Source organism: Penicillium verhagenii (genome assembly GCF_028828195.1).
Source record: "Penicillium verhagenii strain IBT 33310 chromosome Unknown utg000004l_segment0_segment0, whole genome shotgun sequence".
NCBI classification, from domain to species: Eukaryota; Fungi; Ascomycota; class Eurotiomycetes; order Eurotiales; family Aspergillaceae; genus Penicillium; species Penicillium verhagenii.
In genome coordinates, this window is record NW_026643168.1 from 1208318 (window position 1) to 1222030 (window position 13713).

The 13713-nt window shown below is 47.8% G+C and overlaps 3 protein-coding genes across 3 annotated transcripts; 2 read left to right on the forward strand and 1 right to left on the reverse strand.

Annotated features, from left to right (window-relative positions):
• Positions 1–8315: 8315 nt before the first annotated feature.
• N7466_003378 (uncharacterized protein) lies at positions 8316–8561 on the forward strand (the record flags this gene model as incomplete). Its single annotated transcript, XM_057162775.1, has 1 exon — positions 8316–8561. The coding sequence occupies one exon, from the start codon at positions 8316–8318 to the stop codon at positions 8559–8561; it is 246 nt and encodes an 81-aa protein (XP_057023890.1).
• A 1754-nt stretch (positions 8562–10315) lies between these two features.
• N7466_003379 (tRNA modification protein MTO1) lies at positions 10316–12446 on the reverse strand (the record flags this gene model as incomplete). The annotated part of the gene is made up of 2 exons (XM_057162776.1): positions 10316–12278; positions 12343–12446. The coding sequence occupies 2 exons, from the start codon at positions 12444–12446 to the stop codon at positions 10316–10318; spliced, it is 2067 nt and encodes a 688-aa protein (XP_057023891.1).
• A 287-nt stretch (positions 12447–12733) lies between these two features.
• Positions 12734–13419, forward strand: N7466_003380 (acireductone dioxygenase (Ni2+-requiring); the record flags this gene model as incomplete). Its single annotated transcript, XM_057162777.1, has 3 exons — positions 12734–12763; positions 12870–13241; positions 13294–13419. 3 exons carry the CDS (start codon positions 12734–12736, stop codon positions 13417–13419), a joined length of 528 nt encoding a protein of 175 aa, XP_057023892.1.
• Between the last annotated feature and the right edge of the window lie 294 nt (positions 13420–13713).

Genomic DNA, 13713 nt, shown 5'->3' on the forward strand with positions numbered 1-13713 from the left:
TTTGACGTCGTCCACGTCGACGTATACGTGGACATGAAGATACCTGCGTGTACGTGTGGTTTGTACCTGGAGAAAGTCGCTTATCGGTCCCCGATTCGATCAACTGGTTACTGGGTTGTTGAGATTATTGCTCTTTTCCCCCTTCTATTTTGTCTATTCGCACTAAGAAATCCACAGCCACGGACGGCGCACCACCCGTACCAGATACTCGGGCCAGGCATCCGTGCCACATGAGACAGGTGGGGAAATTGTCTAGGGAAATGCAGGGCGTACTCTTTTTTTTTTTCTTTTTTCTTTTTCTTTAATCCTTGTTTCTCTAGCTTTGGACCGTTGCTTTTTTAAATTCTTTCCTGGGTATATACTCCGGCAGCGAATCCAAGCCAAGGAAGTACTAGTTACGTTACTAGTAGTGCAGAGCAGTCCCTGGGGTACCTAGTCTAGGCTGGGATCAAGTACCTTCGCGGGTTCTGGATTCTGGATTCACCATTCGACCGGGGGTCTATTTTCTATTTTCTATTTTCTATTTTGGCCCTTTCTCGATCTCATTATATCATTGTGGACACAACCTCGTAAAAAGGAAATCGCTTCCCCTCCCGATCACCTATCCTCTTTTTTTATTTATTTCATTTTTTCATTTTTATTTTATTTTTATTATTTTTTATAAAATTAATTCCCTTCCCGCCCTTATCTACCTCTCCCCCTCTAACCCAACTCGTGGGTCGCTGGCGGTCGATCTTCGTATTTGCGCCACTAGACCACTAATTCCAAGAACCAGGCCAAGGTCATGGCGCCACACATCACCCGAGGTTAAACTTGTTAAGGACTGTCCGGAATAACACGCGCCCACTCTTCGCTGCCGGCGCCCAATCGCACCATTCGATCAGACCCCTACCCAAATTATCTGCTTGCCTCCGTATTCATCCTCATCCCATCCAATCCTGATAATCCTTAACCGATGCGCGTAAAGAATTTCTGTGAACTGACGAACTGCAGTGCGCTGCATTGGATAAGCTACGTACGTACAGCTTGAGCGAGAACGGATGCATTCGAGTCCTTTCTTTCTGCCTTTTTCTTCAATGTTTTTGCCTGGGCGGGGCCACGCAAGGCCCCAACATTCAATGCACGTACCTCCATTTGATCCAGACTTGCACGGAGTACTCCGTCCCTGCTGGTGTACTGAGGTACTGTAGGCACAGGAGCCCTGGAGTGTACGTATACTAACTACTAGTTATTTACAGCATTGGAAATCCGGATTCGTACTCCGGACGCAAGAAAGACTGAAGGACAGAGCATCGTAAACAAATCAAAAATCAAAATAAAATAAACCAACAATTCCTCACTAGAATTAGGAAAATAGAAAAAAAAGAAAAGAAAAAAAAAACCTCGCACTAACGGGCGCACCATCCAGCAAGGCCCTTACTAGTCCGGGAAATGTGTGTTGGGTGGCGTTGGGTTGCGCCAGTCTTAGCGCCAATCACTAAGAAATCCCGCAAAGGCCAAGCAAAAGGGTCTAGGATGATCATGAGCATGATCATCGGTGGCCTGCTCGCACTATGTAAGTACGGAGTACGTTAACCAGGTAGTGCGCGTTAGTTGACTAGTGTTCCCTAGGAACATTTGCAAGAACCAGTGAATGCCTCCGCCGCTCACTCAAGTCAATATTCAGAGCCCGGGGCGTGCCGAGTGTACTCCGTGTTTTTGTTTTTGGTTCTGGTTCTGGTTCTGGTTCTGGTCTTCTGTGCCTTCCAAACCCCCACCCCCTCCAGACTAGCGAGAGTAGAGTAAAGTACGACCTGAACTAACCTGCGGATACCGCCAGGCCAGGCTTCCAGATGGAGGGTGGAGGGTGAGCAGATTCGAAGATCAATCCGTTTTCGAATTTTCGGGCCCGGCGCTATATAACGCTCCGAGCCTCCGTATGTACTGTACTTATGTAGCTGTGCGTGAATAGAGATGATTTTCAGGTGCATTGCCTTTGTTTCGATGTTGGGGGCTCTAATTTGATGGGGGCTTGGGTTTTTTTGGTTGTTTTTGCTCCATGTGTAGTCTATAACGTGGTCTGGTCTAATCCTTGTGTAGTACTTGCGGTTTGCCTGCTCTACTCTACAGCCTCAGTGCTTATTGGTTTCGGTGCCTTGGTTTCTGATCGGGTAGTGTGGTCACTAGTTTGCTTTGTGCGTCCGTGTTTCCGTGCGTTCCATTCCAGGTTATAGATGTTCCCGCTAGAAGTAGATTATGTAGATCGTCGTCTGGTCATCAATTGGTGGCTACTAGTATGTATGATTTGCGATCTTTCGGCACGTTGAGTATGTACGTACATGTACTCCGAGTACGCCGTGTATTGTCGTTGATCTACATTGATCTATGGCCTGTAGCGCAGCCGACATTGCATCCTCTCCTCCGAACCTGATTTAATTGATTTAGGGTCCTGCGGCGGAGACTGGTACTAACTAACTTAGTTACTTGCTTACTTACTACGCTGAGATCAATCGGGAATCCGATCTAAAACCGCCGGTTTACGTACTAGTAGTATATGCTAGCAGCTAGGCGCAGTTGTGGTAGTAGTACCTATTTAAAATGCGGAGGCGTGAACGTTGAATACACCCACGGATTACGGTTATGGTTATGGTTATGAGTAACTTAGTATGCAGGTGCCTGGCGCTGATGCATGTGAAGATGAATTAATCAATAGTCGGCAGAGCGCCGAGTTCGCCAGGGGAAGAGAAGGGAAGGGAAGGGGAAGGGAAGAAGTGGGTGCGATTGATGCGATGCCACCCCACGCCGTGCATTCGTACTGTACATTCAAATTCACATTCACATTTGCGTTTACATTTAGCAGTATTGGTGTCCGGAGTACATCCAGCCCCCATACCCGTATCTCTATAGGGATGAAACGATACCTAATTCAAGTAACCTGCTATGTATTTTTTTCTTGATGCATTCTGCTTTGTTTTGCCCCTATTCAATATTTCCAATTTTCCACCCCCCATTTCTTCTCTTCTCTTTTCTTTGCTTTTCTTGCCTCCGCACGCTTACTCATGGCAGTGCCGGTTCCCGGATTTCCAATCATCTCCGCCATCGGATCAGATCGCCAGTAGCCTCAGGCAGGGCAGGGTAGGGTAGGGTAGATCGCACAGCCTCCGGCAATGACCTTCTCCCGAGCGAGCGATTGTCCCGCAATTAAACTTGGTAGATATCGGATCGGGGTGGATGGGTGGTGGATGGGGATGGGGAGGAGCGAGGGTCTGTGAGCACGGATCATCGAGATCGTCTATTTATTCCGTTCTGGTGTTGGTTGGACCCAGTTGGTTTTCAATGATGGGGATGGGGGGGAATTATGGGTATTTGAATGGGAGGGGATGGACCTTAGTTCGAATATGGGGTGCTGTGCCTTATGGTTCTTTCTTTGTTTTCTGTTTTCTATTTATTTATTTTCCGTTTCTTTCTTTTCCCTCTTTTTTTGCTTTTTCTTCTTCTCATTCAAGTGCTGGTATATGTTCAACGGGGCTCATGCTCACGGTGGATCAAGGCTGGGGAATGTGGAATCGTAGATCGTGAGTTAATTTAATGCTTTCTGTTAATGAACTCTACAAGCTGAACCACTGGGTCGGGTGTCACTTTTACTTTGGGAGTGAATGAACTAGTTTCAACTAGTAAATACCTAGCTTCATGTTTATTCTGGGAGAATAGCAGATTCTAGATATTGTATTATATCATATATACAATCCCATCTCTTATAGGAAACAAAAAGAAAGAGAAACAAAAAAAGAAAAAAGGTCTGAATTTTCGGTTATGCTGGAACATTGAATCCCCCACGCCCATGTGGCTTGTGTTCACCTGCGACGTTACTGTATTCCTTACCAGTCTCGTGTCGTACGAGGACTCGAATTTCCCTCTTTCTTTTTTTTTTGTTCCTTTTCCTTTTTTATGATTCTTTTTTTCTTTTTCTTTTTTCTTTTTCACTTTACGGGGTACCTCCTTTCCGTTTGCCTACAATTCCACGGAGTAATTCTGCAAGGATGTTCCCTCCGAGACATGGCGTGTTCCAATTCGCAAATCACACGGACTTCACCTGGACTCGGATGGGACACGCTTGGAGCTCCCATTGTGGTCCGAGGAAGTCTAGACTCAGCCTCGATGGCGAACGCTTGTGCGCGTTTCTTGGATGCCTTAGTTTAGACGAACTGCATGGTCATCTTCGTCATTGCGCTTTTTACGGAGTAGTCAATGTCAGGGATTAACTACTTAGGTATGTAGACGGGGGGCTAGTGTAAGCTGTAGATTGATTACATGCTCGCTTTCAATGTTTGGAGGTTCCTTTGTGAGCTGCGTGGCTTGGCTTGAATCACTGCAAGAACTTGAACGCCACGAGGGGCGACAGGGCTGCATTTGAATGTACCTACATACTACTACATCATCACACTAGCTTGTGAGAATTTGCATGTCTGGAGTAGATTTGGCAAAAAAAAAGAAATCAGAAAATGGAAACAGAACTACAAATAGAAATAAAAGTGTCTTGGATGTACTATTTCCATGATGTAATATTAGCTAAATCTGCTTCTCCGGTCCCGTCTTCTCGTACAATCCCCATTTTCGGGTCATGTGCAGCTACATGTACTCACCATTACTGCATGCACTGCGCTGCAACTGTACATTACACGTACCTACCAGAGAAACACCGGGGTATCCGACTCGAAAGTACCCTGTACCCTGTACCCTACGGCACCTATGCACCCCGTACGCTCCAAATTACCTGTACTGAACGCACAGGCACATCACCGTCATACACCCCCAAGCCCTGCGTCATTCACACCCAGTGTTTATCTCGATGTCCTTTGTTGTACTCCGCCCAGTCTAGCTACCTACGTATAGATAACAATAACGATAAGCAAAGCAATGGCTCCCGCTCACAGACCCTGCCCTATACGGTATACCCCCTTCAATCAACTTGACTTGGCCCCAACTCAACTCCGCACCGGGCGGCTATCTTGCGTCTGCGCTGGAGTGGCGGCCTGTGATTGAGCCCGAGCGCCGATCCGGTCACCTGCTGAACCGCTCCTGCGGACTGGTCACTAAGGGAGGGGTGGAGGGGTCGGTTGGGGTTGGTTGGGGTGAAGGGGATTCTTGGGCCTGGTGCTGGTGCTGTGTGGAGGGAACTGTGTGGTGCTGGTGCTGGTGCTGGTGCTGGTGATCCGGGGCTCTGGGTTGGAGGAGGGGTGCGAGCGGTGGTGAAGCGAAGCGATGTACGGGTTTGTAATTTTTGTTTTTGTTTTTTGTTTTCTGGGAGGGCGAGGATAGCCGCAGGTGGATGTGGTGGGATGAGTGAGCGTGGGCTTGGGCTTGGGGGTCTATCGGATACGGGGACTAGTGCTAGTTCGTAGTATCGGAGTATATCCGTCTCCTTCTCTCTTTCTCGCTTGTGAACGCTGTTTTTCAAAGTGTTTCTCGCTCTCTCGCTCTTGATCCCCTGTAAACCTTGTTTCGGGCTTGCTTCTTAACCTGGTTCGTCACGCCTTCCCTAGTCGGTCACTTAGCGTGCAGTCATTTAAGGCGCAGAGGACTTATCACAGATTTGCGGAGTATGTTTCCCAGTTTCTGATTTTCCATTCTTTTTTTCTTTTTTATTTTATTTTCCTAGCATGCCCAGTTCCAGTGCGCATGTGGAGAAGATCGATGATCGGAATGTGCATGATCTATTATTTTCCATCTGTAGATCGAACATCCAAAACCCACGAATACAACACCCTGCATTACCCAGGCCGTGCATACATGCTATTTGCAATCCCCCCAGTTTATCCCAACTCTCTCCCCCCACTATACATGCACCTACGCCCTATCTTATCCTGACGCACGTCCTCTTATCGAATCGAATGAATATAGTGTCATATGTGAGGAGATGTGGAAACTGCAAGTGATCAAGCCACAAAGCATAATCATCCCAGAAGGGAGTAGAAAAAGTGTGATCGACTAATCATGTCCGTGCTGATTCCCAAGTCTGCCTGTCCTGGTCATGATCGGCTTCCCCTTGCGTTGGATTCCGGTCTGGCGGATTTGGTTCGCACGCTTGGGTTCTTCGCGTGCTTTGGTCTGGGGAAGAGCGTGGAATGTGGAATGGGGAATGGGGGATGCATGGGGCTTGGGTTTTGCCTTTCTAAACGGTCGTCGGTTTTTTTTTCTTCTTTGCTTTTTTGGGGGCCCTGTGAGAAACGGTTTGGTTTTTTTTGGGCAATGGTCAAGCTTTGGACTTGGGACTTTGGTTTTCGTAATTGCTGATGAATTAGTAAATCCTTTCATTAAGCTTATGTCGCCACTGTAAAAGGCCGCAGTCTGCAATTTCTCCACACGGCGCTCCGGGGATCTTTTTGGCATCGGGACTTGAAACATTGTGATATATCAAATGCGGCTGTAACATTAATATGGAATAAACCTTACTCGACGAAACTCACTCTTTGAAATACCACAGCCTGTGGCCCTAAAGACGTTCTCGTAAAGCAAAGACTTCTGTGTACATTGGATATCCATGCCTGTGAACACCCAACAATACATGTAGATTGCTTATGAAGAAATCTGGCCGCAGAGGTTAATGCAAGTAAACACCAATGCCAATTTTGCTGCTAGATCCCCAGGCTTAATGCCTAAGTCCTATAGGTAAGTCTCTCCAATCACATTCCCAGACAACTACATGTACATGTATCCACCCACGGTAACTCTATAGATACTATCCTGACTGTTCAAATGTTCTTTATATTGATGACTTCGAAGTTTGAACAAATCGTATTGAGCACAAAGTAACATCTAACACTATAGTTCTATCGGCAGTCCCGCCAGCATGGCCTTCTTGTTGATACTTATGCCCTTTTCCACATTTCTTTCAATCATTGAGCAACACGTCGAGCCTTGGGAGCTATTACCTAGCAATGGTACTTGGGGCTCGCTGACATTTGGAGTCTTCAGGTGAAACCAGCGGAATGTTTACTCGCCTCTTCGCCAATAACTCCCGAAGGCCATTTCTGAAGAATTTAGGACTTGAATTTACCCCATTTGAGAACAACGTAAGCTGAGGCCAGGGAGTCTAATATCTCGTGAATTACTGCGGTTTTTGAAAGCAGCAATTTGGCTTCGGCATTCTGTGAACATTGAACCTAGTAGTTTCTTGTATTTTCTGAGTGTTTATGTGACAAAATGACTCTATTGATTCAGGGTAATGTATCTGACGACAAACAGTGTTTTGTTCCCAGTACTTACTTCTCAGCCCATGTAGTCTAGTCCAAAAGCCTCCATCAATTTTCCAGCGCCGATGAAGCTACATGTAAACACCACCTCGACGAGGCGCAGTCGCATCCTCGCGACTCTCATTTCTTCTGAACTCTTTATGGCATGCACGAAACTATTCCTTGATCTACATGTCTTGATCCGACCAAGTCATGCAATGAGAGCTGGTTAGTTCATATCTTTATCTGGAAATCGGACAGTCCTCATAATGGGTAGCCCCGGATCTCTCCCTATGCCAATCTGCTCGGTGAAACTGAACATAACGACACCATTTTTCTCACTTTCGACCAAAATCAGAGCAACACACAAACCTCCAGGCCTCTCATGTGATTGATTCGTACATGAAAACCACCAATTCAGCCTACGAAAGAGACATGTCCGCAAACGATGGCAGATCGAGTTACCCGATAGATAGGACAGAATCGTTGTTCGCGATTTACTCGGCAAGATCACACTGAATGAAGTCTTGAAAGCGTGGGAGATCACAAGAGTCATGGCGAGATATAGACTTGTTGAGCGACTTTATCTGCATCTTTCCAGTGCAGCCAGCGGTCACGGTGCTTGAACAGACGATTATCAGGCTGTATGTATACTACGATTCTGATATACGTTTTTCAGGCAAGACGTTACTTTCTGTAGCGGATGGAGTTCGTATATTGAACATTTGAAGAGTGGACTGCTTGCGCAAAATGACTTTCGGGATTAAGTACAGCAGATGGATACTGACGAAAGAGAAGCTGATCACTGCGCGGACTTGGTCAGGACGGAAGGGGCTAATGAGACTAGGGATTAATTGGGGAGTCTCTCGCTTGGTATGAACAACGTGTCATTGTTGCGCGAAGTATTGGACTGGTTTTCTTCTCATAACTATCACGATCACTACAGCCATCCAGTCCAAAGTGCTGGATGGAACTGGTCAATGGGTCGTTCAACTTCCCGGATTCTCCAACTGGCAAAATTATAGCAAGGATTCTCTCATCTGGTTTCACGGCACATAGGGCTCAGGCAAAAGCTGCCTCACTTCATCCGTCATCGAAGAGGTCATGAAGGTCTTTGAAAAGAACGAGATTCACGCCTTAGCATACTTCTATTGCTTGCGTGACTCGGCCGAATCACAGCGTGCAAGCCCGCAGAGTATTCTGGCTTGTATAGCGCATCAACTCTCACGCCGCTCTCAGACTGACTCGATTGCTCCTCCTACGCTGGCGCTGTATAGCAAAATGAGCTCCACAGAGGGCACAAAGCGAACACCAATGTCGCGGAGCTATCTGGGCTTATCCGAGAATTGACCGAGATGTATGGTCGATCGATGATCATGATTGTGAAACGGATATATTGATTGCGAAGAAGCAGCTTTTGGCTTATATCCGAAAGAAAGAGACCAAAGAGGAGCTGTCGAAGTTGATCAAGAAGGAGGCCACTGCCAAGGCGAATGACATGCGGCGTGTTAAGCCACATCTGGGGAGTATCATGTTTCAAAGGCTAAAGGCTCTCTGTAGGTTTCGCTGGGCAGAGATACAGCTTCAAAGTCTCCGAGGTATTTGAGCCGAATAATACATTCGATCTGAACTCTCCCGTACCCCCCGAGACTTCACTGCGTTGTACCAAGACCTCTATGACAGAGCGCTCGAATCAACTCAAGAGACCGATCGAATCATATTCCAATACACACTGAGGTGGCTGGCCTGCGCACATGTATATCGCGCGCATGATGAGTTCTTCGTGGCGATAACGGCCTATACAGACCTGGACGCCGATGATTTAGACGAAGATTTTATCTTAGACCTTCTAAGTAACTTGCTCATATCATTCACGACTGAGGAAGAATATCAGTACTTCCGTTTTGCGCACCTCTCTGGACTCGAGTTTCTCGAGACTGTGTCTGAATAGTCCGTTGAGTCGACCAATAAATTTGCAGCGGAGGTGACTTTATTTATGTTATTCTGTGTAAGTAGCCCGGCCGGCTCGAAGGAACTCATTCGCAGGTTAGGCATCGCCCCTTTCGATATCGGGCCCTTATTTGACAGTGTAGAATCTGGAGATGGCATTAATACTTAGATCTGGTGGAAGTTGATCAAATATTTCCGGATACTTCAATATCGCTCGTGATTCGGTTTTTGTTGGTAGGATTGATAATTCCGAGTTTGCTCAAAGAGTAGTTGAGGCAATGACTAGCTCCGTAACGCCCCTTCCCAATGGTCCTGAGATATTCAAGGCGCTCTTGCAAAGGGGGCCTTCACGCATGTGCAGGTGACAAGTGAAATGGTTGCCAGAGTTCGAGAGTCTCGCGGTACATCTTCTCTGTTGGAAAAGCTGGAGACCTATTGCCAAAATGATGAAGACTTGGATACGGCAGACGCCTAACAGGATTGAGCTTTTGGGTTTTTATATGCTTTGCGGAATGGCCATCGTCACCTTCCAACGTTTGAAGGATTGCGATTCGTGGTGGATGGCTGCATAGAAGTAGTGTCAAGAACGGTGGCTTCTGGGGGGAACGTCTGTGTTTTCGGGCTCCTGGTGAGACTTGTAATCAAGTTGACCTTAGTAGGCTCATTGAGGCGATGATAGTGCATCTTAAATAAAGAGGTTGGATTGATGTTTATATGATTGAGGTGCTGTGAGTGGTCAATATAAACATTCTGTGGATTGTAGAGTAGAATGTTGAGTTGTGGACCTGGGTAATACGTATTTTACGTACTCCTTAGGAGGTACTACAAAGGTAAGTGCCAGACGAATGATTCCCAGGGAATCTCCAGGGCTATTCGCCAAACCACCCACCATTGAATTGATACCTCGGCAACTTTGAATCTAGGTACCTATGGATTGCGAGAGCAACCTCGTAGTTGACGCTATAAAATCTGGAAGCTTGTGGATTAGAAAATGTGAAAGAATATACATATATCAAAGCAGACAAATGTCCATACCAAACCCCAAGTTACCTATTGTACATTGTTAATTTCCCACGCGCCGTTTGTTGCTTCGCTAATGCCAGCATATGCTATATATCAATACATGTAAAAAACCAGCAGTTGCGTAACTGCGCTCAAGGCGATGACTGCAGCACTTCAGCCACAGCAGCATCCGTATCACTAGCCTCCTTGGTAAACCCTGTCCCCTTCCGAACATGCATCAGCAGACGCAGTGCACCAGCAGGGGTGACACCTTCGATGCGCCTTGCCATACCGACACTGACAGGTCGCACACGCTCAAGAGCCTGTTTCTCCTCATTGCTGATTCCATGGATGATGCTGTAGTCAAGATCGGCCGGCAAGAGGAGGTTCTCATCTTGCAGGAACCGCTGCGCCATCTTCTCCTGTCGCTTGAGGTACGGGGCATATCGTCCTTCAATCGCGACGCGGGCCCGGATAACGGGGTCGAAAGAGTCGGGGACGTAGGCGACGCCTGGCGCGGACTCAATGTGGGGGATCAAGGTGTTGATGTCAACACCGTCGAGACACAGGATTTCTAGCGCGGATCGGATAGATGTGTCGGCGCGCACCTTGAAGCCCTTTCGGGACCACGCGGAGGATGAGAGCTTGGTTTTGCCTAGTAGGGCCTGGAGTTCTTGGATCTGTGTCTCTGTCTCTGTGAAGTGGCGCCAGCGCTTGTCGGATACGACGCCGGCATCACGGGCCATGCGTGTCAGGCGAAGGTCGGCATTGTCGGATCGGGTGGAGATGCGGTATTCGCTTCGGGTGGTGAACATGCGGTATGGCTCGGAGACACCCTTGGTGATGAGGTCGTCGATCATGATACCGATGAAACCATCTGACCGTGTCAAGGTGAGAGGCTTTCGAGCCTGAGATTCCAAGCCAGCGTTTGTTCCTGCAATGATACCCTGTCCTGCGGCCTCTTCGTAGCCAGTTGTACCGTTGATTTGGCCCGCCAGGTAGAGACCGCTAATCAGCTTGGTTTCCAATGTTGGTCGAAGATTGCGTGGGTCAATGTAGTCGTATTCTACACCATAGCCAGGCTGAAGCATGATCACATTTTCAAGACCCTGGACAGTCTTCAGCATAGCATATTGTGCGTCCGCTGGAACAGTCATCGAAATTCCGTTCGGGTAAATCACATCATTCGGAGCAAATCCTTCGGGCTCGAGCCAGATTTGATGACGTTCCTTGTCCTTGAATCGCATGATTTTGGACTCCAGAGAGGGACAGTATCGGGGCCCCCGAACAGTCTCTCTGATGTGAATAGACTTGTCCAGGTTGGCACGGATAATTTCGTGGGCCTTCTCATTGGTATGGGTCATCCAGCAGGTCAATTGTCCTTCATCCCCAACATCGACCGTTTTATTCAAGTAAGAAAAGGGCTGTGGAGGAGAGTCACCACGCTGGACTTCCAGCGATGAGTAATCAATGCTCTTGGAGTCCAAACGAGGTGGTGTGCCGGTCTTCAAGCGTCCCAAAGAGAAACCCGCATCACGGAGAGACTTGCTCAGCCCATAGGTTGGGGCCTCTCCCATTCGACCAGATGGGTAGGACTCAAGTCCAATGTGGATCTCACCACCCAAGAAAGTTCCAGTGGTAATAACCACACGCCCTGTAGGAATGACCTCGCCAGACTCCAATCGAACACCAACAATCTTGCCCTGTGCGCCAGGTGTATTTTCCACACCATTCTTCGAAACAACAATATCCGCCACCTTCCCCTCCACAATGCTCAGATTTTGAGTGCCGACTAATTCCTCCGTCATATGCTTCCTATACAAATCACGATCGATCTGCGCGCGAGGCCCCCACACTGCCGGACCCTTGGAACGATTCAACATCCGAAACATGACACCCGCCTTGTCGATAATTCGGCCTGCGACACCATCCATCGCATCCACCTCTCGAATCATCGTGCCCTTTCCTATTCCGCCGAAACTGGGGTTGCACGAACACACGCCAATGTTCGATAACGAGGGCGTCACGAGTGCAGTGCGCGCGCCGGAACGGGCTGCAGCAGCACATGCCTCTGCGCCGGCGTGACCACCACCAATAACAATAACATCGTAGGCTCTGTTTCAAGATAAACTGTATTAGCAATGGTGTTAGATATCGATCAGGGGAGAATTGAATTTACCGGGAACCCTCGGCCACGGTTGCTAGTCCGCGGACTCTGCTGATAGGTAAGCGAGCACTGATGCGCGAGCGCAACAGAGTCACAGGCCGAGCTCGAAACGCCATATCGAGATTGCGAATATGATCAAAAAGACAAACACGAATGAAACGATCGAAAGTTTGGGAATCATTTGTTATCGCGATAAGACAAAAAAGTTGCCGGTGTCACGTGCGCCGATAAGATACTCACGTAATCGGATTAAGGCCCCCCCCTAAGGCCCCCCTTTGCGCCATCGGCCAATTGCGGGGCTAGAGATATTCAGCAAACTTAAGAAGTTGACAAGCTGACCCTTTTCTTTTTTACTTCTTCGTGTACTTCTTCTGCTTATTCTCGCTCAATAAACCATCTCACAATGAAGGCCTACTGGTACGATAACAAGTCGGTAAGCTTACCCACCTCGAATACTGCGTCTGAGGACCTCGAAACCCTGCATCTATATCACCGATGACGCAAATGGGGAATTTCAATACTAACTTGCGCTGAAATAGGGCGACCAGCGCGAGCCCCACGACTCCGGCCGTGTTGTCTCCGAGGACATCCTCGCCAAGCTCGGTGTTCTGTACAAGCACTGCCCTACCATTGAGGACGTGGACGTCATTGCGGCCGAGCGCGGCTACAAGAACCGTGACCAGGTCTGCGTCTCGCCGCAGACTATGGGTGATATCTACGAGGAGAAGGTGAAGTCTTTCTTCTCGGAGCACCTTCACGAGGATGAGGAGATCCGTTATATTCTTGATGGCGAGGGTTACTTTGATGTCCGTGGCCAGGAAGATGAGTGGATCCGTATCGACCTGGTCAAGGATGATATGATTATTCTTCCCGCTGGTATCTACCATCGGTTCACTACCAATGAGCAGAACGTATGTTATCTCGCATCTTCTGTTTGGGGCCATCTGCTAATCTGTTTTATAGTATGTCAAGGCTATGCGCCTCTTCCAGGAGGAGCCTAAGTGGACACCGCTTAACCGTGGTGCTGAGGTTGATGTCAACCCTTACCGCCAGTCTTACGAGGGTACTTACCTGAATACTGCGGCTTAGGCTGAGAGGGTTGCCTTGAGACTTGATATTTGGATGCTTAATGACTGAATTGACTTAATGGAATGGAATGGATTCAATTCATTCAATACATATATGTAGACATATCCACCTCAAAATGGGAGTTCTAGAATTTAGACCTTTTTTCGTGTTTTGCTTCACAACAACTTTCATGTTTCTCTTTCGATCCACGTAATATACATGATGTTAATCATGAAGAACTCCAGGGCCACTGAGGTCGAGGCTTTGCACATGTGTATTGGAATGTTCAGATGAATGTAAGGTTGGCTTCCAAGA